At 42.5% G+C, this 27,964-nt stretch overlaps 1 protein-coding gene across 1 annotated transcript; it reads right to left on the bottom strand.

Moving 5' to 3' along the window:
- Window positions 1-22: 22 nt before the first annotated feature.
- Window positions 23-27,760, bottom strand: ITIH2 (inter-alpha-trypsin inhibitor heavy chain 2). The gene is made up of 21 exons (XM_009927883.2): window positions 27,552-27,760; window positions 25,894-25,968; window positions 20,996-21,031; window positions 20,097-20,269; window positions 19,279-19,383; window positions 18,792-18,954; window positions 17,422-17,529; window positions 16,085-16,213; window positions 15,319-15,435; window positions 13,907-14,075; window positions 12,378-12,503; window positions 11,320-11,501; window positions 9,990-10,175; window positions 8,833-8,972; window positions 8,110-8,282; window positions 5,978-6,109; window positions 3,825-3,938; window positions 2,581-2,779; window positions 1,712-1,884; window positions 854-965; window positions 23-394 (listed from the first exon to the last, which is right to left on the bottom strand). Exons 1-21 carry the CDS (start codon window positions 27,633-27,635, stop codon window positions 247-249), a joined length of 2,844 nt encoding a protein of 947 aa, XP_009926185.2. The 5' UTR covers window positions 27,636-27,760; the 3' UTR covers window positions 23-246.
- Window positions 27,761-27,964: the final 204 nt, after the last annotated feature.

Here is a 27,964-nt window from a genome sequence, read left to right as displayed (position 1 = left end):
ATCAGACATGGCAAGAGCGAGATACCTACTACAGCCCAGCATGTCACTTTATTACAGATTTCATTTTTTAACAGAAAAGGGAGTTACATTGCTTTGAAACACTGATCATTTGTAAAGCAAATGGTGGTGAAGTCACCTTCAGTTGATCTGGCTTGATAGGCTGACAGCTACTCTTCAGAAGAGTTGTTTGGGCATGAAAGAGCAGATAAGAATTTTTTGTAATAAACTGGTTCCGTGTTGGAGCATTCAGGGTTTCTTCAGAAAGCTGTACAAGTGGGGAACGAGGTAATCTTTGTAGTGGCCGTCTATGAAACCTTTCCCGCTGTTGTGCACAAACCAGCACTGCACATCAGTCCCAAGCACGCGGTCCGTCCTGTAGTCCTTCTGCAATCCCCTGTGAGGAAAAGGCCACCCAAAGGGAAGGTCACGGCATGACAGGTAGACAAGAAAACGTCGATAATTCTGCTCGTTCATGGCACTGCTCTGCCAAAGTGGCAAGATCTGAGTCTTCCACCAGCAGGGAGTGCAAACAACCACAAAATGCAGTGAATTTTACAGTTCTATGACCTCGTGCGCCCTTTTGTGGGGGTCCCAGGCACTTTTACATGGCCTGTCCAAGGTCAGATGCTGGGCAGCTATACAGTCAGAACTGTTCATGCAAAAATAGGAAAGAACCCAACTTGTCCCAAGTGTTTTGCCAACTGCTAAAACCAGATTATTAGCAGAGGGCAAACAGAGGGATTTTTTCCCCCCCTGAGATCCTTGAGAGTTTATAAGCTTACAGTCATTGACGTCATTAAAAAGAAAAAGAAGTCAGATTTAGAAAGAGAGCAATAAAGCACATTATTCTTACCTGGTAACAGTGAGCTTGTTTCCTTTCACTTCCATGGTGGCTTGTGGTTTCTCTGGAGCTTGCCCAGGTCTTTGGTGGTGGATATGCACTTCTGGTTCAGATGCAAACTGACCTGATCAAAGAGAGGTTTAAAGCTCTTCACACGTCCTAACCTTTGAGGCTCTCATGTAAGCTGCTGCCGGGCACTTTTGGAAAATCAAGCTAGCTGCAGCAGGCAAACCTCTCCTGCACAGATCATAGGGCACCGTGTCTCCAGCGCTATCGCATCACCCACCCTGGAGAGTAAAAAGCTCTGCTTTTGAGCCAGAAAACTTCTTCTAAGAAAGCAGACTGGAGCTGCAAAGATTATTTGGGAAAACAACGTCTGCCGCTCAGGATTCCCACATCTTAAAAGGAGCCTTGGGTGGGTCCAGGGCTCAGAGGGCTCGTTTTCCCCATGAACTGAGCCCTTGCTTTTGTTTTATATCATTGCCAGAAAAGGGCTGTCATCCAGGGGAGAGCTGAATTACAACTGTTTGCACAGAAGTCTTCTCAGAAAGAAGGTTTGAGGCGTTTGTTTCATTCAGTCTTTTTATTTTCTACCCGCAGCAGATTGGCCAGGCTGGGAAAGCCCTGTCGCAGTGTCACCTAGTCAGGCCTGTTTTGAAAACGCTCTCCCCAGCTGGGACAAGGAATAATCTCCTGGTCCCTGATGTTCTACAATGTCCTTGGACATCATAGGACTCTCCCCCATTTTCTATTTGAATAATTTTCACACCTTTCCCATCAGGACATAGACACCAATGAATTCACTCAAAGATCTAGCAAAAACCTTCCCTAGTACCCCACCATTCCCACCACCTGACCCGCAGCCCTTACCTATCAGCCCATGAGCTGCAGGAGAAAACTGGTTTTCAGGGGGAATGTAGATTCCCAGGAAGTCAACATTAACTGGGTGATTCTTCCACACACGGTGCAGCAAAACCATGAAGGACATCTCCTCACCCACGGTGATAGTAACGTTGCTTTCTTTCATCACAGATATGAGAAGCCTAGCAGAGATGAACCAAAGGAAGGGCTCAGCTCAGCTGCCCACACATTAAGTTCTCAGGCCCCTTGAGATGCTCTCGGGCACCCAGAACAACCACGTGGGGCTGGCAGGTATGGCAGAGGATCCATCAGAAACCCACAGCCTTGGGAGTGGTACCCAGGGGTCTGGCAGGACAGTGCCTAATAGGACAGACACTTCATGCCCATGTTCAGGCAACCAAAGCTTGCCCTACAAATTTAAGCTCTTGCTACAGTGAATGGAGATTTTGGAAGTGATCCTGTTGCCTAAACAGGTGTCTAGTGCTGTAGGATGTCCAACATGGCTGCTAGCTGTTAATCTGCAGGTGAAGGTCTCCTGGATGTCGTGAGTTATGTCTCCCATCATGTCAGGAACCCTGAAGGTATCTCAAATAACATTAGGTTCTTGCATTTAGGCAACTGAATCCTGGTCTTAGCTAATGCAGTCCGCAGTACGGAGAGGAATTCAGCTCTTTCTACTTGTGTCTAGTCAACTGAATCACTCTCTTGGCCCTACTGCCTAATTTCATTAACTATAAAAAGAGCCCAGATACCTAGCTAAGATTCATGGGCACAGATGTAGGCACCCTGTGACCTGAATCCCACCCATAGCTGGGTCAGTCCAATGCTGTGTTGCAAACAGTTTCCATAGGGCAGACAACAAATACTCAGCAACTTACTGTTTCCGAATGATATGCCCCGTGTCAGACCAGGTCAGTGTGATGCCATAAGATCCATCTTTCAGTGTTATTGTTTCTGTGGTGATCTCCACTTTCAGGCCTTTGTTTTTGAAATAAAAACCAATTTTGCCAAAGTATGTGTTGAGTTTCTTATTCTCTGTTTTCTTGGCCCCAATGAGCTGCCCATTGACCACAACTCCTGTGAAGAGCAGAGAAGCAGACGTTGCCTAAATCTTGGCGCACCACCTAAAGACTTGGAGTTCTGATCTCAGCAGGGAGTACCATGGGATCAGCAGAAACAGGGACCCCTCTGCCCCTCTGTTTTTTCTCATCTTGCCAGCCAAGAGAAGAGAATAATTTATTAAATCACCTCCTGATGTCACTGTTCATTCCTTAGCATATTAATCTGGTGGGAATTGTTGTTAGGTCTTGCTGGTAGTATAAGCTGATTCATAAGGCATTCAGTCCCTCGCTATCCATGAAAGGCATGGCGCAGATGGGCAGTGGAGGAATGGTACTGCATTTCCAGCCCAGCTTAACCTGCTTCCAAATGCTCATTGCATTTTACATATATCCCAGAAGTTAAAGAAATGCTCATAGGTAGCTACGCATCTTTTCTGCCTGCCACCAGGAATGCCTTCAGTTTTATTTCTCTTTGTATCCACCTTCCACTTTGTTCTTTAAAAGTACAAGTGAGAAAGAGGAATCCTCACCTATCATGGAGATTTCCTCACCTATCTTGGCTCCTTTCCCAGTGTTTGGCCATCTCACAGTGAAAAAGTTTTTCCTAGTACCCCACTCCTACTCTGAATTTCACCTGTTGCAACCTGTTTCAGTTGCCTCTTGTCCATTAGCTATGTATCTCAGAGATGTGTCAGGCTCCATCTTTACCTTTTGATTAGGTGACTGTAGACAGCAACAAGATTCACTGTGGGTCTTCTTTTCTTAAGATTGACCAAACCCAGCTGTCTCAGTCTCTCCTATGTCCTGTGCTCCAGCCCTGTAGTCATCATCCTGGTGGCCACCACTGAATTTGATCCAGTTTGTCACTAGCTTTCTTGTACTGGCAAGCCTCAAACTGGACACAAAACTCCAGATGTGGAGGGAAATAACCACTGCCCTCAACCACACTCCTGGTAGCACACAGTCCTCCCTGTAGGCATTTCCCCTGCTCTCTCTGAACACCTTTCAGACCTGAGAGAAGAAAAGTGTGCTGTAAAGTAAACCATGTTTTATTTCCTTACCAGTACCAGGGTCAGAAACCAAGTTTAGGATCTTTCCAGGCTCTGAGTTGATATTGAAGCAGATGTTCCTTTGGCTTTTGGGCAGGTGTATGATGAAATGTGGGTCATTGTCAACTGAAACATAGAAAAGAAACAAGCATGAGAAGCAGGCCGGTACCTGCCCTCGAGGTAAGGGACACAAAGACTGAGACGCTTTCCTCGGGGGATTTTCAAGCACTTTTGGGGACTCCTCAGAGTAGGACCAGGGCACTTTCTACCCCTGCAGTAGCTAAGAAAGTTCTCAGATGCTCCTCACAAAAGCCCCTCAGACACTTTCTCCTCATATACTTCCCCTGTTTAAGAAAAGGAAATGATACGATATTATTGGCTTGTGGAACACCACCAAGGGCAGTGAACTACTGGTTTAACTGGTCAGCTGCACACTAGGGTGCCATAAGCTCAACCTGGAGTTCTAGAAGCTGAGTTTTATTTCTTCGTGATAGAAGCCAGCCTCCAGGTGAGACCAAGGACCCATCTGGACACCAGACAGACAGGGACAGATCTTTGAGGCCTAGATTCGGGAAAGGACCTATGGCATGGAAAGCAGGATTTGGGTGACACCTCTGTTTAAAACTAATATCCAACACCCTCCATGCCCAGCTGTTGCCTAATTCTAGAAGTGACACACTCCCAGGACATCACTCTCTGAAACTAAGAAGGTCTCAGACACGTTACAACTCCATACCACCATACTGATGTTGGGTAAAGATACATCCTGCCTACCAACTCCCCTGAGGAGGAATACAATCCAGGACTTGTTCTCACAGTATGTTTAACAGCCTGGTGGTATTGGGCCCCTCTGAAAGTCATATGTTCTTTAAAACTGGTGTCAAATGAGCCAAACACCTCCGCCAGTCACTGAAGGCAGCTGCCTCCAGTCTCATCTTGAAGTTCAAAGCACTGCCCAGCTCTTGCTGGTTTGGTGGTGGTTGGCATCTCCCTGTCAATATTCAGAGACATGCCCCATGCCTATGGGGATAGTCAGGCCAGCTTCCAGTCATTCACTAGTGTTCCTCATCTTTTGGAAGTATTTAACTCTTCTTGTGCACTAAACAAATCCTAGACCCTTGACCAGGAATGTCTTCACAGGAAATGGTGGGGGTAGGTACCATCCAAGGGGTGAAGAAGCTATTGAATGTCTTGAATCTTTGAATATATCGAGTCTCTTAGATACAGCCCTCAATCATTTTTTCTTGTTCTCATCAAATGCTTGATCTTCCTCAACTTGATGCCAAGGCCTGTTCTGATCAACATTTCCAGGAACAAAAGAATTTCCAGTGTGAAATACATGTATAAGTTAGACAGGTAACTTCGCCTTGCTCACCTTCTTTTCCAAGCAGTTTCTTGACTATCCAAAGTCTTAGATTAACCCTTGAGCTATGCTGAGAAGGAGTTTGATAGCTCTTTGTTTGATAGCTACGTAAATACACACATCCACACACAGGCACACTCCCAGAGTTATTGTAGCTATACTGCTTTTATAGGCAATGGTTCTCACAGCTGGTTTGTTTAAGTAGGCACTAAACTGTGGCAAAGGCCCAAGCATTAACAGGATCCATCAGTCATCAGGGCATTCAGAGATTTTTATCTACCACAGAACATTCATCTGTCATTTACGATGGCAGTAACTTTACATTAGCTTTGCTACTGCAGAGAAGCTAAATGTAAGCTCAGCGAGCAGCCTCAGCCTCAGGGAAGCACGCAGCAGAAGATGGGGTTGCTGGGATCCTAGTAGGATCTAAACTAGTCTCATGCTTGTAGCTTAGAGGATATTTTTCAGACCTTCAGCAGGGGCCGTATCGAGGACCTTTCACACTGATGTCCTCTGCAACAGCAGTGAAGTAGCTTCATCAGCTAGTCACAGCAGTTGATGTATTCTCTTGTGGACTAGCCCCTAAATGAAGATACAGCTTTTACAACAATTCAGAAAACTCAACAAGTAAAATTAGGACAACTGATAGACTCCTCCATCGTTTACTGGGTTTAGCATCTTGTCACAGAAGCTGAAATTCCCAAATTGCCCAATAACTTTGGTTATATCGCTTTTATTTGTGTATTAGGTGATGAGTGTTGCTGTCTGGTGTTTCTTTGAAGAGAAATACTGTAGCTTTTACCTCTGTTTATGCTCAGAGAGGACGTAGGAGGACTCCTTTGCTCAGGCAAACTGGCTGCTACAATTGTGTCATTGGCCCAGGCTGGGATACCTTTGTTATTATTAGGTGCATTTGGAGTTAATCCTAGAGTACCTGTTAAATGACAGTCATAATTAGGTTTTTGTTAGTGCTGACATATTTTATAGTGTAATTTTTAAAGTAATGCAGCAGATCATTTGGCGTTATACCAATGTAAAGCAGGCACAACACCGTTTACAACAGACAGACTTGTATAATGAAGCTAGGATGGATTTACTCCAGTGTCTCCACCAGAAGAATACGAGTTCCCAAGCCAGCTGAGCTAACTATAAGCTATTGGTGAAAAAGGGAGCCTGACTTTTTAACTCTTATTCATACAAACAGGCCCGACTTTAGCAAAGCCCCCAATGCAAGGGCTTAAGTGTTTTGCCAAATAAAAAGCTGAATTTTAAAAATTTAGTAGGTGGTAAAAGCTTCACTGACTTGGCTCCTCAGTTTTGCAATAAGTCTGTCATGATAAAAGAACAATTAGACAATCCTTTGAGAAGTGAGTGATTTCAGTGGAAGAAACACGATCTCTGTCTATGAAAACAGACAGTGCAGCTCTGATGGGAGTTGTATAAGGACAGACAGAAAAATCTATTTCAGATTACCTATTCCATGCCTTGTATATGCAAACTTTTTGGTACAACCCATGTGTTGCACAATCCTAAGCACAGATTTACTTTGATATTATTTTTACAAGCTCTGTCCTCTACCGCGGTTCAAGAGTCACATCCCACTGTCCCTGAAATCCATAGATGCCATGACCCTGGTTTCAGTGTTGTTAAGTTTTGACTATTCCATCAAACACAAAGACACAAGAACCTATATTAAAATCACTTAAATCCTCTGCATCATCTAAATCAACATAATTATGATCTGAATTAGTCAGCTGGTGCCATGTATAATGAATTCATTATACATGAATGCAATACATGCTATTTCTGTGCTGAACTGTTTGGCAGTTGTGAGTTGTAGTATGCAGTATAAATAACAACTATTTAATTTCTCTTTGGGTCTCAGCTGCAGACTTTAAAACTGAAAGGAAGAAGAAATGAACCTAAAAATAACTATTAACAAACATAAGAACCCCATTTCATTAAGCCAGCATCAGGACATTTTTTTTTTAGTTATCCAGGAGCATGAGAACTGAGCAGGCAGAACATGTGCTTGGAGTTTCAGCAAAGTCACAATCACTTCCAGTGTGAAATGCCAGTTGGATAATGCTGTCTGTCGGTGTAATGTAGGTTGCTTCTTACCTTCACAACCAGTTGTAAACTCTGCCATTTATTAATAGGTTTTAAACCACCAGACTCTGCTGTTCAAGGAGCTGATCTTTTACTTTCAGTGCTTCCATTGCATCGCACTGGCAATGTTTTCCTGACAGCAGCAGTTGTGCTTTTCCAAATCGCTGACTGGTGAGGGCGCACAATAGCTGCTGTTAAGTTTCATTGGAAGCATATGGCTGTGCAGGAATGACTTTGGATACGCTAGACACCCACGGATGTCGACAGCTATTGCTTTGAGACTGACTCTACCATATGATGCCAGACCAAGCCAAACCTGCCTCATTTGGCTGTAGCAAGGACCTTGGAATACATATTGAAGTAACGTATTTAAATCTAGAAGTTTAATTAATGAGGGACTCTGTTGTTACAACAGCTCAGATTCCATGTGGGCTGGTGGCTGATTGATAACAATCTTAGGAAGCTTGCAAGGCTTAAAAGTGGTGATAAAATACAGTTTAGTCAATTCTACAGCTTCCATGCAGGGAACTAGACCTATCTGTCCCAGTAAGAAGACATTCAATCTGTGACTTTGTAGGCTTTTTGGAAACCTCATCATTGCAATGTTGGCACATTGAGTCCTCACTGAAGCCAATAGCTCCAAAGAGCACTTGTGTAACAGGATGGTTTCAAACTGGCTGAAGGTTTGGTCAGCTTTCACTGAAAATACAGGTTATCCTATAAGCACAAACACCTGGAGTGAACAATGAACATGGCTGTTCTTCCAACACAAGAAGAACAAAGTCAAAAAAAGAGGTAGAATAATGGACAGACTGAGACACTAACCTGGGCAGCAGCCCCTTCTGGGGTCTTTGGGCTGGTCTGCCAGCATTATTTCATCCTTTTCAGGGTTCTCTATCAGCATGGCTGTGAAGGGGGTAACAATATGATGGTCAAGAGACATCTGTAGAATGGATTTGGTGATGTTCCTCTTCAAAGCTGCAGTGGGGGCTGTGTTTCTGGGTGGAAAATGAAACAGAAGGCATGGTTAGCAGCTCTACAGGGCAGCTGCCATGACAATTCCTCCACAGAGTGGTAATAGTGGTACTTGTTGCAAGAAGGATAGGCCGAGGGCCTGTGTGAATGCACTCTCCATAAGAAGACTATTCTTGGCTTCTGTAGGCTTTGGCCTGGCCTTGAAGAAGCCCAGTCTATCTCCTGGTCTCAGCAGGAGACATCTTTCTGCTTGGGGATTCATCCTGAACCATTCCATAGCTTTTACTCAGGCTCTGTAAGGCAAATCTCCCATTCATTTCATTCATTCAGCCGCACAGCCAGATCTGTTTGACCCTTATTCCTCTAATTAACTGCTCCCAAACTCTATTCCCTGTTATCTGCGAGTGCTAGAAATAGGAGGAATGTGGCTGAAGATATCACCCACCTATATTTTTATTTGTTTACCTTACACATTTGAAACCCTGAGGGTAGCCTCATAGCTGTTATCTCAGAGAGAAACAGATTGCTCTCAAGTTTCTTTTCCTTCCCACCACAGATCACATTTGTCCTCACCTCTCTGCCAGCATCTGGTTGACAGTCAGATAGGCCCACAGCTTCTTAGTGAATTCGGGATCTGCGTATCTGTCTTTCTTCATGAAGCCATCCAGTTCTTCAACATCTCGCAGGGTTTCCATGACGAGCTCTGCATTTGCCTATGCAATCAACGAGAGGGAAAGATAATGGAGGGTAAGCCAGGAGAATGGGGTGGCTTTGAGTTCCCCTCTTAGTATGGTTGTCTTTAATGCCCCACTCTGGCTCTGCCCAAGGTCACTTCTAGATCAGAAAGTCCCAGCACCGTTGGCCTGACTGCCATGGGGAGGAGAGCTGTGACAAGAGGGTCTTCTGTTAAAGACATTTTCGTGACAGTGGATTAAAATAGGTAAAGGAGCTGTCAGCAGTAGCCAAAGAGGGTGCTACCACATGCCAAAAGAAGAGGCTCTTAACAGAGCTCTGCCATCCTCCCCTCAGGCTTTTTCACATCCAATTCCTACTGAGGAACAGGAACCAAATTCTACTTCTCCCACAGACCCTTGGACTGCACTGTGTTTTGGCAGGAAAGAATATTGAATGTTTGATTTTTTTCCAGCAACTAACAAATGGCAACTCCTAAGCCCTGTAAGTGTGGATATTTCAGTTCCTCCTCAGAAAGAAGGATCTAGATGTAGTATTCCCACCCCATCCCACTCCACCTGGAAGAGCCGTCCTGAAAACACGGGGAAAGCCTCATCACATATGGCACAAGGCAGAGCATGAAAGGACAGTCCTAGGACTTGACACACTGTAGACCCACCAGCTTGAACTCTCCAACAATGGGAGGTTCAGCCATGAAAGGAGCTACCTTAGGGGATCTCCCCTGCACCTTCACAAAGCATGAAGGAGGACTCCATAGTCTTAGTCTGGCTTGCAACTGAATTTTGTATGGTACATTTATTAGAAGGCAGTTCCTCTGGCAGGCTGCAGGATGCAGGCAGTGACTATTTGTGACTGTACTTGAAGCTGTTATGAAACATTGTTGGACAACCCCCACCATGAGTTTCCCCACGCTCCCACCCAGAACCCAAGCGGACAAAGCACTCTGCTGGCAATAACCCCCCAAGAAGACTGTACACACGAGTGGATGAACCAGCCCAAACCCCGGGAGAAGGTATCCGAGGGACACCTTCACTCACTGCTGTCGCTGTGACGATGCTTTCTAAGTGCTGCAGGTTTTCTTTGTCGACCTTCCCAGCCACTACTATCTCTGAGCCACCGAAGTAGTTGTGGAAGCTGCTCTGGGTGACGTCTGACACTGACTCCTGGGGGTAGTTGAACTGAATCTTCTTCAAGAGCGGGGTGGAAACCTGGTTGTAGAAATTCTGAGATGGAAGGAGACAGAGAAGTGAGTCTGTTGTACCCGAAGCAACCCTTCCACATGTGTCACCCTTACTGAAAGGACAGCAGGTGACAAAACCCGGAGCCCTAATGGGCAAGTGGGACTTTCCTTGTCCCAGAGAAAGCAAACTCCTTTATACTTAGACTTCAGCACACTTGTAAGAGGGTACAGCAAGAGGGTCTGGCCCAAGTCTTGTGGAAGTCAAAGGATGGTCAGAAGCCGATGGGCTGTGTTTCTCCTAGACTTAAAAGGCTTGAACACAGGTGTATATGGGCCTGAATCTATTATCAGGTTGATCAGCTCTTGGCTACTGTATAAGCCACATAGCTGCTTCCCACCTAATTCTTGCCAAAACCTAGACCTGTATCTCACTTGGTTTTGCTTCTATGCTGTAGACTGTCTACCCTTTTCTGACCCTGTTGTACTTGGCTGGTGTGAACTGGCATGTGTGCACAGCTGGGTTTAGCATATGGAATCAGAGAGTGAAAACAGGTACCCATACAGTGCTATGGATGGAGGCTGTCTCATATTGAGGGACTGCGCTGTCAGAGCTGCTCTGTTTGGCAGAACACCACAAATTGTGTCCTGGCACACTGGTGTGTGTCCTATCACACTTGTGTTGGGAAAGAAGAAGTAGGAGAAGCCTGCACAGGTGATGAAACTGATGAATAGAAACAGAATAAGGTGCGAGAATTTGTTCATCAGCAATTGCTGCTCAGATTTGGAGCCAGAGCCTCCTAGAATTGAACTTTTTCTTACACCGGGAAAGCATGGATTATCATTTAGCATTTATATCTATGCTTTTTGTTAGTGCTGAAGAGGCCTGAGGTAAAATCCAGGCCTTAATTTTAATTCAGAAGATCTTTTTTTATGGTTAGAGCTATTTTATAGAATATTAATGCCACAAAGAGCAGTAAAGTATGTATTATAGATACTACAAAAATTGTAACTAGGAGCACTTAAGCTAATACATGATAGTCATCTTGCAGGACTCTCCAGAAGAAATTATACTTTTCATGACCACCCCTGTGAACCTACAGTAACTCTGCTCTTGCTAGTGGAGTTACCCATCTCCACAGCTGTGAACAGAACTGGAGAGTTTCAGAGGCAATGGGCCAGAAACGCACCTTCATTTGGGCAGAAGTCTCCTGATTTCCAAAAATCCTCTGGGCCATGCCACGGTTGTCAGTTGCGATTCTCTGCAGGAAATCGTAATCTACATCAAACCCAATCCCAAGGCAGAAGAGAGAGAATTCGTCCTTTATGCTCTGCTTTACATTCTTCTGGATCGTCGTCAGCTTTAGCTCACCTTGGAGACACATAAAGGGTGACATCCATCTGAGCAATGGAGGAGGTCTCCGTCAAGGTAGATGCATTCATGCTCTTCCAGTGTCTCTGGTTCTCTTTTAATATAAGGGAAATCTAGACAATTAGCTCAGATGCCAAATCTCCATTTTGCAGTGCCTACAGTGACATTTGAGCTTCTCCTGGATGGAGATTAACAAATTGTTTCCACTGAAGATGATTTCTTTGAACTCTTTTTTTTTGTATCTGATGCATATTCTTTGTATATCCAGGGCTCTTAACTTCCTGGGGAGTTTGTACTTTTAACACATCTAGACCTCTCCCAGAATCGCTGCTTCAAGGTGTCTGCAGACTAAGACATCTTCATAAAGGTTTTACTTTGTTTCTTGTACTTAAGATGTTCTCTGCCACCATAGGAACTGACTTTTTTTCAGTTTTATTTTTAATGGCAGCCTTTTTTGGAATGGCATCTTGCAGTAAACGATTGCTTTTAACCAGTACCAAATCTAATCCAAATTAATTTGCTTTCTACTTTATTTTCCTGATTTTGATGTTACACTTGGGGCTGCGTAGGTCTGTCTAGGCTAAGGTCATTGGAAGAGGAAACTTTTTCTAAGGTTGTTGTGATTACCTCTCCTACAGGACTTGTGCATCTCTGTAATTGCAAGAAGTGCATAACTTGTATAACATGATCTGCTCAACTTTTGCAAGCTTCTGTGCAAAGCCCCATGGCACCTATAGCACTTGGCAAAAGCAGCACAGGCATTGGAAGAAAGGGAAACAGATTTTTTTTAACTTACTGTCAAAGCATCTACTTGTTTCCTGCTTTTCTCAGGCTAACCCCACAGGCTTTTCTTCTCACCTAAAGCAGGATCCTTACCTACTGTCGGGTCTCCATCAGACACCAATACGATCATGGAGACTGAGTTAGGGTCCAACATGCCTAAGTTTTGGGCTTCGTTCAGGATGAATGTGGCTCGGAGAAGAGCTTCATTGATATTTGTGCCTGCCAAAGACACAACGAAGAAAACAAGTTTGATTCTTGTCGAGCCCCTTGTTGAATCCAGATCAGTTCTGAGATTCTAGTGGAATTAATCAGCATGGACAAGGCCTGAGATCAAGGCAGCAAAACCCCTCCTCTGTGATGCTTACGGTACATCTGCTTGCACTCTGGTTCCCTTTTTCATCCCAGGCTGTCATCTTCATGTGGCCCCCCCATTCCCCCTCACTAATTCCAGTGGGACCATTTGTGATGTTGGGAACTATTTGCTGTGGGGAGAAGTAGTGCGTTTGCAGGCAAATGATTGAATGAGAGCATGATGAAATTTTCTTTTCTGGCATCAGCCTGTTCCTTGGACATCTTGATTGGAAAAGAAGAGGTGTATGTTTACTGAGCCTGTCTAAAGGTTTGGCTTGTGGCACAGAAGGGACAGAGTAAGAAATTAATATGAAAGGAACAGGAGTAGGAAGGCTGAGCAGTCAAAAATTGGGTATTTTCTTTGTCAAGAAAGAAAAAAAATAGTGGCTCCAGAGTCAGGATAATAAAATGCTGCATTGCAAACTGGATTTGCTGGATGGGAACAGGTCTCAGCTTATCTGTCAATTGTTTTGGGATAACAAAGTCAGGCTTATGAGACACTCATTTATCCAACATGGTTTCCTATTCCCAACACACTGATGATCTTGGACAAGTCTATAACTTCATGTTGATTCTAACTTATATGTTGCCAGTGAAAGTTGCTGGAAATGAAGGTGCCACAGCACCAGAAGGCTCTGAGGTTTGGGAGACCCTCTACACACTATCAGCATACAAATAACTGAACAACTAAACCAGAACTGCACTTCAGAGAGCAGTAGATTAAAATGATCATGAACCCCTTCTGTACAAATTGCTCAAACACTAACAAATGAAGCACCCAAAGTGCTGTAAGGCTGAAAAAGGCAACTGTCCTTTTTTATCAGATGGGAAATGAAGGCACAAAAAGGATGAACAGTTTGCCTAGGGTGGCATTTAGTAGATCATGGTGTAGCCTACAAATTATAGCCAGTGGAGACCCTGGAGTTGGGCTGCTTACGATCTGATTTACAAAGGCATGAGATGGCCTTTGTCTTTCAAGGATATGTGGGATCTGTGAGGCTGGAGGTAGGACCTGTAGATTAAAGGCAGCTGTTCTATGGTCTATGTTCTATGTTCTATCTGTCATAGCTTATTCAGTAGAAGAAAATGCCATCTCATCCTCTAACACAATAAACTGGAATCCTTCCTCTCCTTTAGCCCCAGGGCACACATTTCCCATGTTGGGAATCAGACTTTTTGTTAGGAATACTCTGCCAGTCTGAAGGTTGTCTGAGGTATCTGTTCCTGTGAAATCTAACTACCATGAGAACCTTGCAGTCAAAACCTCATACCCCCATTGGGATGGATTGTCTGGATGTACTTCTTAGCATCTTCAACCTGCGCTGGGGTGGCTGAGACTAGATTATCTCTCCAGCATCGGACATTGTGGTTGAAGTCGATAAGGGAGAACTGATCAGCAGCACGGAGCTCACTCAATATTGCCTTCATGGCCTCGATGGTCTGAGAAGAAGAAATTTAAGAGAAGATGAGTTTATGCTTCCAGTTGCTGAAAGCATCTTCTTGGGACTACAGGCAGATGCCTCTAATGAATAAGAACATGAGCACTGGAATCCAAAATAGCATCTGCTACCCAAATCTTTCCTTTTTTGCACTTCTTGCATAAAGTTGAACTTTTCACTGAAGAAACATAGAAAAAATGCAATTAGCAAGAACAAACCCATGTGACTCAACCCATCTTTGCTTAACTCCTGCTAACACAGAGTGAGGTGAGAAAGACAAGCAGTTTGTGAGACATTGTGGTTCAGGAGAGAGGAATTGCTCGTATCAGCTCAGGAGACTTAGCTCTGTCTGCAATGCTGGCATTTCAGGCTGCGTAACATCTGTTTGAAGATGTGTGATTTAAATAAGTGACAATTAGCCTGTACCACAGTTTTGCAGCATTGATTTCCCCAAGGAAGCAATCTGCCACACCTCAGTACTGTGCTTGGAAGGAAATTCAAATATACCTAGATCATTCCCGACTAATGTTTGTCTAGCCAGTTCTTAAAAACCTTCAGTGACACATGATCTAAAATCTCCTGAACTCCCCTCTCAGCACTACAAAGTTTTTCCTAATATCTAATATAAATCTCTCCCACTGGAAATCTATCTGATTCCATCTTATTCTACCCTGGGTGGGCATGAATGTCAGTTGATGAGTTTCCCTTTTGGAATAATTGTTCGCATATTTGGAGGCTGATTATGTCTCTCCAAGTCTTTTCTTTTGCAGACTAAAACATCTTATTTTTTGCATTTTCCCCCCCTATGGGTTATGTTGACTAAACAATTCTTATGGCTCTTCAGTGGACTGTCAACAATTTGTCCACAACTTTTTGAAAGCAGGGATGTAGTATCCCCACTGAGACTTTCCCAGGATTCGGTAGGAGAGATTAGAGAAAAAGGGGATCAGAGCCTTTGCAAAATGTTTTGTGATCTGTCAATTAAAATTTTAATTTAGAGCTAAAATCTGTGTTCTGATGGCATCACTTCTTCCTTACGTGGAAGGAGCATTACAAATAAAGAGTAAAATCATGAAGTCTTTGATTCACCAAATGTTCTTCAGATTCAGTGAGGCTTTTGATGGAGTGAAGTGTAAAGAACTAAGCTGGTAATTTTGAGTGCCAGTCTGCTACGTAACTGTATGGTAAGGCACACGGGAAAAGTTGGTAGGAGGTTCACTTTGCAATAGAGGTCAAACACTTACTTGTTTCATTTTCAGTCCCCACATCGAGCCACTGACATCTATAACAAATAAAATGTTTTTGGGCAGAGGATCAAGATTTTCCGGGGCAAAGAAGTGAATAAAATAGCCATTAAAAATCTGCAAAATAAAATAAAAATATTCACAGTAAAGTGAGCTATAGTAAAGATGTCAGGAAACTCAGGACAATAACTGAGCAGAAAATGTTGTTCTTCTTTATGGGCTAATTCTAACTTTCAGCTCTGCACATCTCTGTGGCCTTACACCATTTATACTCCACAGTCTTTACTTTTTATCAAGGAAAGCAGAGCCTGGTTCTCAGACAACTGCCATGCACTAGCATAGGGAGGAATGAAAAACATATTAAAAAAGACTGCTCTGTCTGTAATAATTCAACGCCATAATTCTGCTTCACGTTTACATAAAAATAGTGATGTTCTGGTTGTCTCCTTGTGATGTGTTGGTACAACATCCAATGACTCTGTCCTCTGATTCGTCATTAAATCACCAGAGTGCTGCTAGGTTTAAAAGACATTGTATTTTGGACAAGACAGGAATCTGCTCCTGACTATATGTAGGACCATGTCTTAGCCATAAATTAAGTAAATCCATTCTGCCCACTTAAAACCTCTCTGTTCTTTCAATTGGATACAGAGCTCTTTCTCATGCTTATTCTCCTGAACGATGAAGCTTATTTAGCACAGTTTGCTTGATGACAGAAATTCTTTTATTCACAGATCCCCCATCACAGTTAAACAGCAACACTTACTTCCAATTCTCCACCTGTGGTTTCTCTGTTCACATCATATTGCACCACAAAATTTCCATCTACTGCTGTGGATGAGCACGTGGGGCATTTTCTTTGCTGAGCCATCGTTGGCTTGAAAGAAACATGAGCCTTGAAATGAGAAGTGATCATCGGTCAATCAGATGCTGCGTGAAAGCTGGATCATTGAAACAAAAGGAGTTCATCTATTCATGAAATATCTTATTTCACTGAATGCTTTTCTTCTTTCTTTCTTTGTACTCTTAGTTTAAGTGGAAAATGGACTTTGTCACTTCAAAAGGAAAACAGCACTAAGGTTTGCCTGGATATGCTGATTCAGTAGTAGCAACTGTGGCACAAATAAGATGACCCATCTAGAGCACCAAATATTTCAATTAGAGCTGTGCAAACCATTTCTAGTAAGTAATATGTTGGCTTATTTAACATTTACCTACTTGAAACTATCCATAACTTTATCAACATTTTAAATAGCCTTTTAATTGATTTTTTCTCAAACAAATGAAAGCTTGTAATTTGTCTGTAAATTGAGTACTAGGAATCATTTTCATTAGTCACATGATTGGTTATGCAGACTTTATGGCATTATTTCTCTGCTTTGACTGGATAACTTGAAATTTCCTGAGAAGATAAGACATAATATATATAGTCACACACTACCTCTGAAATAATTTGCTGAACTAGGAATGTGGGTGAATGAGACATAAAGTTGAGCCTAGATATTAAGAAACAATACTGTCTGATATATTATTATAGTAGTATAGACAGACTTTTTGGGCCTGATTCACGTATCCTGTATTAAATGTCTATGTAAGAGCGAGAGGAGGTGTGCCCTCCCAGAGTCACTGCTTGAAGTTTCTTGAGAAAAACTTCTCTGCTGTTGGATGGTTTACTTATACCCAAGAGCTATGCCGGAGAAAGCTAGGGTAAGAATGTTAAGGAAAAGAGCAGTCCTAAAATAAGTCCCTATGCAGATGTTCTCGGTTGAAACTGAGATTGTGGAGTTATTCCAGAATGGTTATTCCACCTGATATTCATCACTCACTTACCTTTTTCACATTCAGCAATCTCAGTGCATTGCTCTTTCAGAATTACAAATTAAAAGCTTTGCACAAAGATGAATGGACTACACACTATTTCTATACTGCTGTCACTGTAGTATTTGAGCATCTTGTACATACATTTAGGCATCAATAATGAAGACACTATATTTTTTGCCATATTTTTGCATGCTTCCGGCAGGTAAGAAAAAATGCCGTGACTGCAAAAGAACAAGTGTAAAACCAGAAGTTTTCACGCTATTTCCAGTCTGTGTCTGTTACCTTTTTCTCTCCCTTGGAGATGGTGGTGATTCCATCAAAATGATCTCCTAGTGAATTAGGAACATGCACATAGCGAAGTCCCTGTGGCTCAATAATGCGGACATCCACCTAAAGGCAGGAAGGGAAGACATTTAGTATGGAGCAGTGCCAGCATTGTACCAGGATCTTATGAACCCTCCACAGGCAAACTCCAGCTGGGGGATGAGAGAACGTGCCAGTAGGGCTAGCCTTATTCGTGGTGGGGATCCATGCAATGCTGAAAATAGACCACAATGGAAAGGCCAAAAAAAAAAGTGTCCAAAGAATAGAAAGAATTTGGTGGTAATGCTCATTCTTCCTCTTTTTCACCCTCTGGGGCAAGTGGTGGGATAGGAGTCAAGGGTGATACCATCGTTTAGTCTGAAAGCACAAAAGAAGCATGAAGTGACTCTGCCTCAGTGCTGCTTTGGGTTAGGAGGCCAGGGGAACACTCAGTGATGAGTTCTCTCCCTCCCTACTCATGCTATTGACAGGACAGAGAGTATTTTTGCTTTTGTTTGGCTAACCAAGGTTACTTGGAAAATAAAGGTTTTATCCTGTCAGCCTGAGATAAGGCCTTTTTCTGGTTGTGTTTCTGCATAGTTAGTAAGACTACTAGGAGGCAGGACATGGTGTCCTTTTCAGTAGGGCTGACTCAGGCCTTTGGACAGCTTGAAGAAGATCACAGCCTGCACCAAGGAAATGTGAGCAGCAAACTTTCATATACAGCTTGTGCTGAAGCCATGGAAAGCTGAAGAAGATATTTATGAAACAGGAACATAAGAATGGCCAGATGGAAATGTCCAGCTCGCCCTGTATCTTGTGTCTGTTGATGGATGTCAGAGTGCATGAGTGTAAGAAAGAGGGTAAGAATAAGACAAATCATCTTCCGGAAGACAGTTGTGGAGGGACTGTCATTCAGAGAACATCTGCTCTCATAGGACACTATCTCATGAAGTTGGGATTATTGTGAAAAGCACTGTTCCAAATAAATAGCAAACGTTGTTTTTTTCCTTCAGTCAAGGCAAGTTTACACAAGGGTATATATAGGCCAAAGCTTGTTTGCCCAAGTGGTTCTGACGTGAGTCAGTCACGATTCAGGAGATGCCCAACTGTGTTAGTACAAGACGAGGCAGGACACATTTGGTCCTCACTCATGTAGCTACATGGCTCCTGGTTTGAAGTGTTTCATGCTGGTCTACACAGTGACCTTGAGGCTTTGTACCAAGCCCATATGAAAGGAAGGAGCTGTAGATGAAGCATCTTGCTGTGGGGCTTGTAGGAACCTTGGCTGCTTTTTCAGTGAGGATTCACCTGTGGGGTGCTGCCTACACACACCAGCTCTACTTTACCTCCATGTGCTTTGCCAAGTGTCCTGGCCTCACAGAGATGACATGCTCATAGGAGCTCAGTTTCCTTCGAATCATTTCATGGTAGTGAAGTTCGAACTGGATCTTCATCCCTGGGGGCACATTCACTTCAGTTTTGAAGTTTTCCATATCCAAGGCATTGCTCCTGAAAAGTCAGCTGTGGGGTTATTTTGAGAAAATACAAGGAGAAAGAGAGCTTCTTTGCATTTGGTTTAGAGTTATGCATTTGCTGATTCTAACTGTGGTCTATATCAGGGAACTGCTGTTGTCTGTTAGCACAGTATGTTTTATCAAGCTGAAAGCAGAAACACAAGATAAGTCCTTGACAATTAAGTATCAGAATTGCTGTAAGTAAGCAACCCATTTCCTTCCCAGGGTTCCCCCCTCATCTTTCTTCTCCTGGGATGGATCACCTCAGTTCTCCTATGAATAAGTTCAGTACAATACCCATACGCCAAAGTCTTTATACCTTACTATTCCAGCAGCTTTGCCTTTGGCTTTTGCTTGAGAGTACATTTTTCTGGCTTCAGATTTTTCCCGAATTCTGCTGGTAAATGTTATACCATTGATGTCCCTAGGAGAGAGAAGCACAGTCAGTTTGCAAAAGAAACAACTTTACAATTGATCACTGTTTCTTCACTTTAGAAGAACATCAGTGAAATCTAAGCTGGTGGGAAATGAAATAATAAGGCTCTTGTTTAACCCCAAAGTAATGAAGTCTGGTTTCCACTAGATCTGTATCTTTTTCCCTACCTGCTTTTTTATTTCAAGTAGCCAGCACTCTTGTACTCTGAGGAGGATCTGCTCTCCCCCACCTCCTTCACACTTTCCCCATTCTTTGGGCAGGGCAGGCAGTTACTGATGTCATGCCTGTTTTGGAACATGGATCAGGACATGTCTCCTGACCAGCTTGCTGGCTGCTGCTTCTCTGAATGTGTACTGAACGAGCCTAGTTCCTTTCTGTTCAGCGAGGGCTCTTATCTGGGTCTCTCTCTCTCTCCTTTGATCTGGTGCCAACTTGCACAAGAGAGTTAGGAGCTTAGTCTAGTTGAGGCTTCTGTCCTTTTGTCAAATTTTGCTGATGTTGGCCAATGGCCCAATAATTACTGGAAAGGAAGAGATGGACAGACAGACAGTATGATGACATGAGCTTTTTTTCATTGAGAAAGTCTGCTAAAATTACACTGAACCTGGAAAATAATAAGAGGTGTTTTGCTTGTACAAATACTTCCCTCCCACCACATTCTGCCACCACATTGAACCCTGCTAGACCACAAGGCTACTTACATAGTAAAGTTGTCAATAAAGGCTCCTTTGGGGACTTGTACATCAAACACTATGTGCTGGGACCGTTTGGCGTTATTCACCATTTTGGCTTGGATCATTGTGTTGGCCAACCGTGACGTTATAGTGGATTGAACTTTGTAGCTGTAAAGACCTATCTTGTCATCGTCCTCCACCTGTAATTGAGAAAATTACTCTATAAATTTAGGACACAGCTAGAAAATGTGCCCTAGAGGGAAATATCAACTCCTTTTATAGTCTCAGTGCCTTTTTTTCAAGTGCTGTTCCTTGCTATATGGCAGCTAGATGGGACACAAACTCAAGTTCAGGACACCTCCATGTTTTGCCTGGCAATTGTGGCAGGGTACTCATGTGAATATAGTTCATTATAACATTTCAGCTGAAAGACAGAATTTATTAAGCTGGAATGATTTCCTTGCTTTTGACAATGCAACCAGTCATTGGAATGACCCTATCAGTGCAATCCAGCATAGAAGGGTGCACAGTAATCCTCAACATCATATACTGAGGAGGAGAGCACCTACATTTCCAATAGAAGTCCTAAATAAAGGAGACCTGAAGCATTGGTTACTGACCCAGTCTTGTAAATGATTAAACCATGGCAGAGGGAGAACAGTATTAAACCGGTATATTAAGATACTGTCTTTGTCTAATCACTTTTGATGCTTATTTCTTCATATTTGCCATACCCTTCTCCCTCCATGAGCAGTTGTATAAACAGCATTGTGCAAACAGTGCTGTGTTTAAAGAAAATAGGTTAATACCCAACCAGTGGTAAAAACAAGGAACTGAACAAACAAAAGGATTGATTTCAAAAAAATGGTTAACTAGAAAATCACTTTGTTCAGTATTATTTTCCACAGAGGAAGAAAAAAACTCACCAGATCTCCAACATACCCCCAGTCAGATGTACTTCGCTGGAAAAGAAAAATATGGAGAATGTATTTCAGCAAAGCTAAGAACACAGATTGTGGCTGTTTCAAGACAGGGATCAGACAGTGGTAACATCTAAAAGCTGCTTTCCAAGATCATGAGAATTGTTTTGAGTTCTCAGACTTTGCATATGCCTTTTGTGTTATTTAATGTATTTAGACATGGGATGTTGGAGCACGTGATCTCCCAGCTGCGACTTCAAGGCTATCAAAACCAGAAGGACAACTCTTTCTCTCTCTTTTATTTTTTTTAGAAAACATTCTCTTCTAGAACAAAAACATTCTTCCTGAAAGCAAAACATGCTGGCAAAAAGTCATACTCAGAAACCCTTTATTTTAACAGAAATATTATCTTTTTTTTTTCTGGGACAAGTGGAAAAAACTCAAAAACCTTTTTAGCTCATTTTGTTTTCATTTACATTTTAGAATATATATTATCATATTATATGCAACATGTATATATAAACCCCCCTATTGTGTAATCAATATTACATTTATATACTTGTATATATGTAAAATTAGGTATGTATGTGCTGTTTAGAAGAGCTGATACTGCTCATTAATGGTTGTTTTTTTCCCTTGGCCTATGAATAGTTCCATTTGGAAATATCTTTGAAGAGGTGGTGACATCTTGTGGCCATTTGAATCATTCTGTTTAATTCCCTAAAACTTAAACTTGCATAGGTAATCCTGGGATGGGATTTGGCTCACTTAGTTGTAGGGGGAGGTGCAATTGTTTAATGCAGATATCTACTTTGGTGTTATCATCACAGCTGGGCAAGCTCAGCTCTTCACAGTCCATGGAGTGACCCCTTTCACCTGAAAATAGATACCTCCATTTGGTTGAATGAGTCCTGCCCTAAACCATGCTGACTGTACTGATTAGAGGAGTGGGTACCCAAGGGTACCACCCTGGCCTTCAGCTGGGGCTCCAGGAGATCATGAAGGTCCTGTAGGTCTTGCATGATATCTGGCACCAAGTAAGATGTCTTGGACCCTGCTAGATCCGTACACGGAGGCAAGTGAACTGAGCCGTTCAACTCTGCTGATGAGCAGGAATTTAGGGAGACTAGTTCAGCTACTGATGGCTAAATTATAAAAATGTACCAAAACATACCAATCTCATCTCAGGTTTCAGTAGCATTTGAATCCAAGAGGACCCAAAACCACAGAAGATGCTCACGAAAACTGCATTAGTTACATGGTACATATAAGGCTTGCTCTACAGTTACTAAGTTCATTTGAAGCTAATTAATATACTGTTACTAGGAAAATCTTGGGCTGCATAAGAGATGATACAGGTCATAGCAAGATCATTTTAATGAGATGATTTTAAGGATCCTTTAAAGCCAGGTAGAGAGACTGCAGGATTTCCACCTGCCTGAGAGTAAATGTGGGTTTTTATTTACTAGCTCTACAGGCTCCATCTGAAACAGTCCGTCTGGGATTTCAAGATATGGAGGTTTATGGCTCTCTAGAGTCCCTTTGCAAACCCAGATGAACTGATCCTTGCTCAGTCCATCCCGACACCCCACAAACATCACTGTACAGTGAACTGGACCCTTCACATCTGATAAAGAACCACACCATGAAGAATGACTGTTGTCCCCACACATACCCATGGCATACGAAACATCACCAGCATGAATAGCAATTAAGACTAAACCAACCTTAACTGAAACGAATCTAATTTTGAAAAGATGAAGACCAAGACCTTAGCACAGAGGAGATCTGGTTTGTTGTGGTACTTTTCTGATTCTCAGAAGAGCTTAGAGTTCCCGACTCACTTTACAAATGATGCTTAAGGCTTTCAAGATGCCCAGGTTTTCTTCCTGTCTGTTTTCGTGAGGGTGGAGAAGGGGGAGGCGCTGATGGAGATGTGAGCTTATCACTTGCACATGTAGTGCCTCCCTCTGCTGTTTTTAGAGATCAGACATGGGGCAAGCCAATCATCCTGCTGGGATCTCAAAGGTTGCAGAGGGCAGCCACTCCAACAGGTCAGGAGGACAGAGCTGTAGATAATTATACGTCAAGTTTGAGTGCTGGTGTGGTTACTGAGAACATAGGCTTTGTAGGGTCTTCTGTGGCACGTAAGACTCATGCTATTTCTCACGTGAGGATTCATGGCTGATCTTTGCCTTTAAATCACATTCAGATCTGCTGATGACTGCACTGCATAGAAACAGTATCTTGTACAATAGCTAATGTATGGCAAATTGTTAATGAGGGTGGAGACAAGTGCCTCAGGAACTGTTTTAAGGATCTGGTCTTCACAGATGCTGGGTGCTATCTTCAGGTACTGAGACCTGTCTTCTTCTGACATCTGAGCAAGTTATGGATATTTAGCCCTCCATAACGATCTTTGTTCAAATCACTGTGCATGAATGTTGCTACTATGCAGTCTACAGTCAAGAAAATATTGGGTACTTCAAGCTAACTTTTATCCAGGGCTGCTGGCCCTGACTCCTCCTGTCCTGTCTGTGGAGGAAGAAGCCACGGTGTCTAAGGGAGGAACACATTACAAGAGGTGATGCATTACAAGAGTTTGCAGTTTTTACATCATCTAGCTTACCATTGCTTTCAAGTTGCAGTCCACAGGCTACTCTGAGGTGTGACTTAGTAAAACAAGGAAAGCAGAGTCAGAGATGTTATACTGCATTTGAAGGAAATATTACTTTTCTACTGAGGCAAGAAAAAGGTTGAAAAGCAGATGCCCAGCATGAGAAACTAGAAAGAAGATGAGATCTACCTGGCATGTCCTCTCAGTTCTTTCAGGTGTTGTTTCCTCACAGATTCATTTTCTAAGCAGTTTTTAGCACACCGCAATTTCATTGCAGCCTCTTCAGACTCATTTTGGGGATCATAACCCTTACTGTGAGGTGCAAGAAGAGCCATTTCAAACCTAAGAGCTTGGCAAAGTTTGTCTTCACAGTTCTGCAGATGGATCCTGGTCTCTCTGGTTGCATTTATACCCTGGGAGCTGGGGGGCTCTCCAGCCAGCTGATGCCACCCTCTCTCTTCTTCCATATTTTCTTCCTGTGCTGGTTCTCATGGAAAGGAAACCATGCAGGCAAGGCAGTAAGGAAATAAGTGTGATCTCTCCTGGCTCTGGACAGCCAGAGATCAGGACCAAAACTGGGAGGCATGCTACAGAACATCCCATCTCACAGTCTAGACAGAAGCTCCATTATCTACCTCTAAAACAGAGATAACGGCAGTGCACCATCATATAGAGGTTCACAAGGTTACCTGCATTCCAGCCCATGGGGCGCTCTGTTTCTGTGGTCACGAGGACCATTCACATACCTGAGACACAGTGGTTTTGGAATTACTCAGGAGCAAACATTTTTCACCAGAATACCTGATCTGGACCTAGAAAGCAGTTCTTTCTATTTAGAGCTAATCAGTAGGGTCTGCAGAGTTCTGTTGTCTTCTTGCCAATGGGCTAGTGACCTCACTGTAGAAAACCATAGTGCTAAAATAGTAATTTGGAAGACAGCCTTCCTCTAGTGATTAACAGTAAGTAAATGTGTGCTACTGTTGGCCAAGAGCTACTGTCTCAAAATGTTTCACATAGTTCAGTTTAATCTCATTTATTAATATTTTATTGTGACTCAACTAACATAAGTGTAGCTCATCCTATAGCTGAGATCTTAGTTCTCCTGGTTTGTAAAGACTCATTTATTAGGTAAAGGATGGGAAATAATATATGGGAATATAAGGAATAACTGGTACAATAAAACCACTAGTAGAATTGCAAATTACTGCATGCATATGTCTATACTACAATGTATCTGGAAAGTTGGGGAACAGAGGCAACATAATACATATGGCACTAATACAGATATGTTGGAAAGAAAAGATGCCCTGAAGAAGTGCAGCCAGAGGGGATTTCTGCTTAGATCATGACTAAATTATTTAAATACTGGTCTGGCAAATGTGAGCTGGCTTGATTCATATTTATGCTGAAATCTTCCATTTTTCTTGCAGTGTAATGGGGGCTCTTGGTGTCAGTAAGTCACATTTACACTCTGTGTGAGGCCCCTTTCAAAAAGCCTTAGTATAAAGAAGAATCATGTTTGCCTGTGCTTAACTTCGAAGATGCTGGGAAATCCAACTTTATTCAAGAGGATCTTCTGTTTTCACTATATTGAACAAGCTCCAGAGCTTGGTGGAGGACAAAGTCCACTCTGATCATTTCTTTCATGCAGTGTAATAAAAGTTAATATCTTCAAAAAACTGATTCCATGATTACTATTTTTAATTACTAGTGGGTAAGTCACAAGAAAACTCCCGCAATGCTGGTTTAAATGTTTCTGTTTCGGAAGCCAACAGACTATAATAATCTGCAACCCATCAGCGTGCTGGAAACAATTTTTTTTTCCCTGGTCTCAGACTCCACCAGCTCATTACCTGTGTGACATGTGCTGCACTCTTTTGACCTGGGTTAAATATGAATGAATGGACTACCTGCAGGACTGAAAGGTTTCAGCCTACACTGCCAGTATCTGAAGTACTTTTCCATTTTCTTGTGGAAAAGCCTCACCAGTATCAATGGGATTTTTCCCACACATGAAGTTAGACACACAAGTATCTCCATTGATTAGCATCTGTATTATGGTCCTTAGGAGCGCAGATATGGAACAAAGCCTTGTTGTGCTAGGTACTGCATAAACAATAGTAGCAGTTCTTATCCCAACAAGAGATACGGAGGTCTCAATGCATATAAGGACCTGCTGGTCCCACCTGATTGCACACTCACAACCCTTGACACAGAACAAACCACCTGGAGAGAGCTCCCAGGCATTCTTGTTTCCCTTCTTTTGAAGCATTTCTGGGTACTGTACCTGGTACCTGCCATTTCTTGTCTTGGAGCTTGAAGGAAATCCATCGATTTCTAGGTCAATCAGGTTTTCCACTTCCTAGAGGCGAAAGAGGAAGAAAGAAAGAAAGAGGTGTTTCTGCTGCCTTACTGTTTTATTTATCACTTGATTTTTTTGTTGATCAGCACTCTAATAGAGTTCCAAAGGCAATTTACCTCCCCTTGGTGCAAATGGGGAGCAGAGGCACAAGCCATCTCAGACCAAAATGCTGCATCTTCACACATTCAGTTTCCCTCTGTGGCCAATTAGCTCTATATACTCTTATAAGATCATGACCTTTACCATCATTTTACAACCTTTCCTTCTGAAACAAGGAGTAATATTTAACACACTGAAATGACTTTAAAGAGCAAGAGGTAGATTATCATTAGGATGGGTCTAGCCATGGTAACTACAGCATTTCAGATACTGATCTCATTTAAACCAGCAAGTTCAGAGAATTTCTGCTCAAACCAGTAGAAGTTGTCTCTGGTTTTATACTAGTATACCTGAGAACTAAAGTTGTCCCATTGACAGTAAAGGAACATCAGATGTTTTCCCAATGCAAAGCTGCACTGATTCAGTTGGAAGCGTGGTTCTTACACCACAGCAAAACTCTTAATTAAATTTTGTTAGAGGTTTAATTTATGGCAATAAAGAAGTTTAAGTACATGAGTTGCTCTACAACTTATATGATGGCACACACACAAAGGTTCGCACAAAATTAACTTAAACTCTTTAAACACATTGGTGTTAAACTGATACGGCATCTATGGTTAGAAAGGACCACAGGTCTGGAGTATCTTTCCTGGGAATTACAAACTCAGTATAAAAATCTCACTGTGTCATGAAAAGTGCTATATGAATAATGAAAAAGAAGATATCCTGGCTCACTAATTCGTTTTGTTAATCTTGCATAGGAAAAGAAAGCTTCACACCATCCCTGCTGAATTCACAGAAATATTGCAGTATGGCAATGTGGAAATGGGTGTAGACACACAAATCTAAATTCACCTGAGTCTGGGGGTTTAAATTTGGACTCAGCTTCAGAGTCAAAGCTATAACTATACTTCTTTTCATCACTGTATTATCCTAAGAAATTACAAGCTCTTCTATAAATTACATCATCCCTCTGCTGAGGGAAGTGTAGTCAATAGGATCTTAACTCTGTATTTGAATTCTTGTTAACAAAAACCTGAGTCCATATGAAGCTTTGCTGAAGTTCATAGTGGTCTATACAGGAGACCCCATCCACACAGATATCTTGGTGCTGTTTCTACAGGGAAACAGGGTATAAAATACACTGAACATCTGAGCATACAAGCCCACGTGAATGTTTAAAGGTTAAAACCACCAGAAAAAGCAAAGCAGAGGTAAAAATATGAATCCTGCTTGAAAAGAAACTCGGAGTTATGCCCATACTATCCCAACTTTAAAAATATTAAAAAAGCAACACTATGCATCACAGGTGAAACCCAATTATCAGAACCATCCCATTTACAGCTAAAAGTAGAAGAGAATTCCTGAGATACAAGCAGAGCTCTGAAGCAATGACCCAGCTCTGCTCCAGCCGAAGCCAGCTGCAGCTCCAACATTGACATCAGCAAGGAAGGGAGACCTAGGCCCTGCCTTGAAATACTCACATCTGGGATTTCGTCGATAACAAGATCAAAGCTTCCTACTCCAGAAACAAGGAACAAAATCAGGAAGCAGATCAGATGCTTCATTTTCTTCCTGCTTGACTCCTGAGAACAGCCTGCATAGGTATTAGACGCAAGATTTTTCCTTCTCTGAGACAAGTTCAAGGAAACAGCTCAGGGTTATGCAGTATTTTGAACAAAGTTTTGAAACGCTGACTTTGTTTAGGCCATAGGTAAATATTTGCCTTGCAACGTAAGTCTGAGCTGTGGTGCCTGAGCAAGGGTTATCCAAATAGTGTCTTCACTCGCCTCTGCCCTCGATAACAGCTCAGGCTTGGATAGGCTCACTTCTTGCTTTTGTAGCTTCCCATGATGTTTGACTAATTTCCTGCTAGGCGCAGACCTTGGAGTATCCC

The sequence above is a fragment of the Haliaeetus albicilla genome, chromosome 14, assembly GCF_947461875.1.
Source record: "Haliaeetus albicilla chromosome 14, bHalAlb1.1, whole genome shotgun sequence".
Taxonomy (NCBI): Eukaryota; Metazoa; Chordata; class Aves; order Accipitriformes; family Accipitridae; genus Haliaeetus; species Haliaeetus albicilla.
The sequence above is the reverse complement of the archived record's forward strand: the minus strand, read 5'-3'. Positions and strand labels throughout refer to the sequence as shown.

Coding starts and splice junctions, on each gene's coding strand:
- ITIH2 (XM_009927883.2), bottom strand. CDS start 27,635: ATGAAGCATCTGATCTGCTTCCTGATTTTGTTCCTTGTTTCTGGAGTA. Junction 25,969..27,551: donor TTATCGACGAAATCCCAGAT/GTGAGTATTTCA, acceptor TTTCGCCTCTAG/GAAGTGGAAAACCTGATTGA. Junction 17,530..18,791: donor ACTTGGCAAAGCACATGGAG/GTAAAGTAGAGC, acceptor TCCTGCCTTTAG/GTGGATGTCCGCATTATTGA.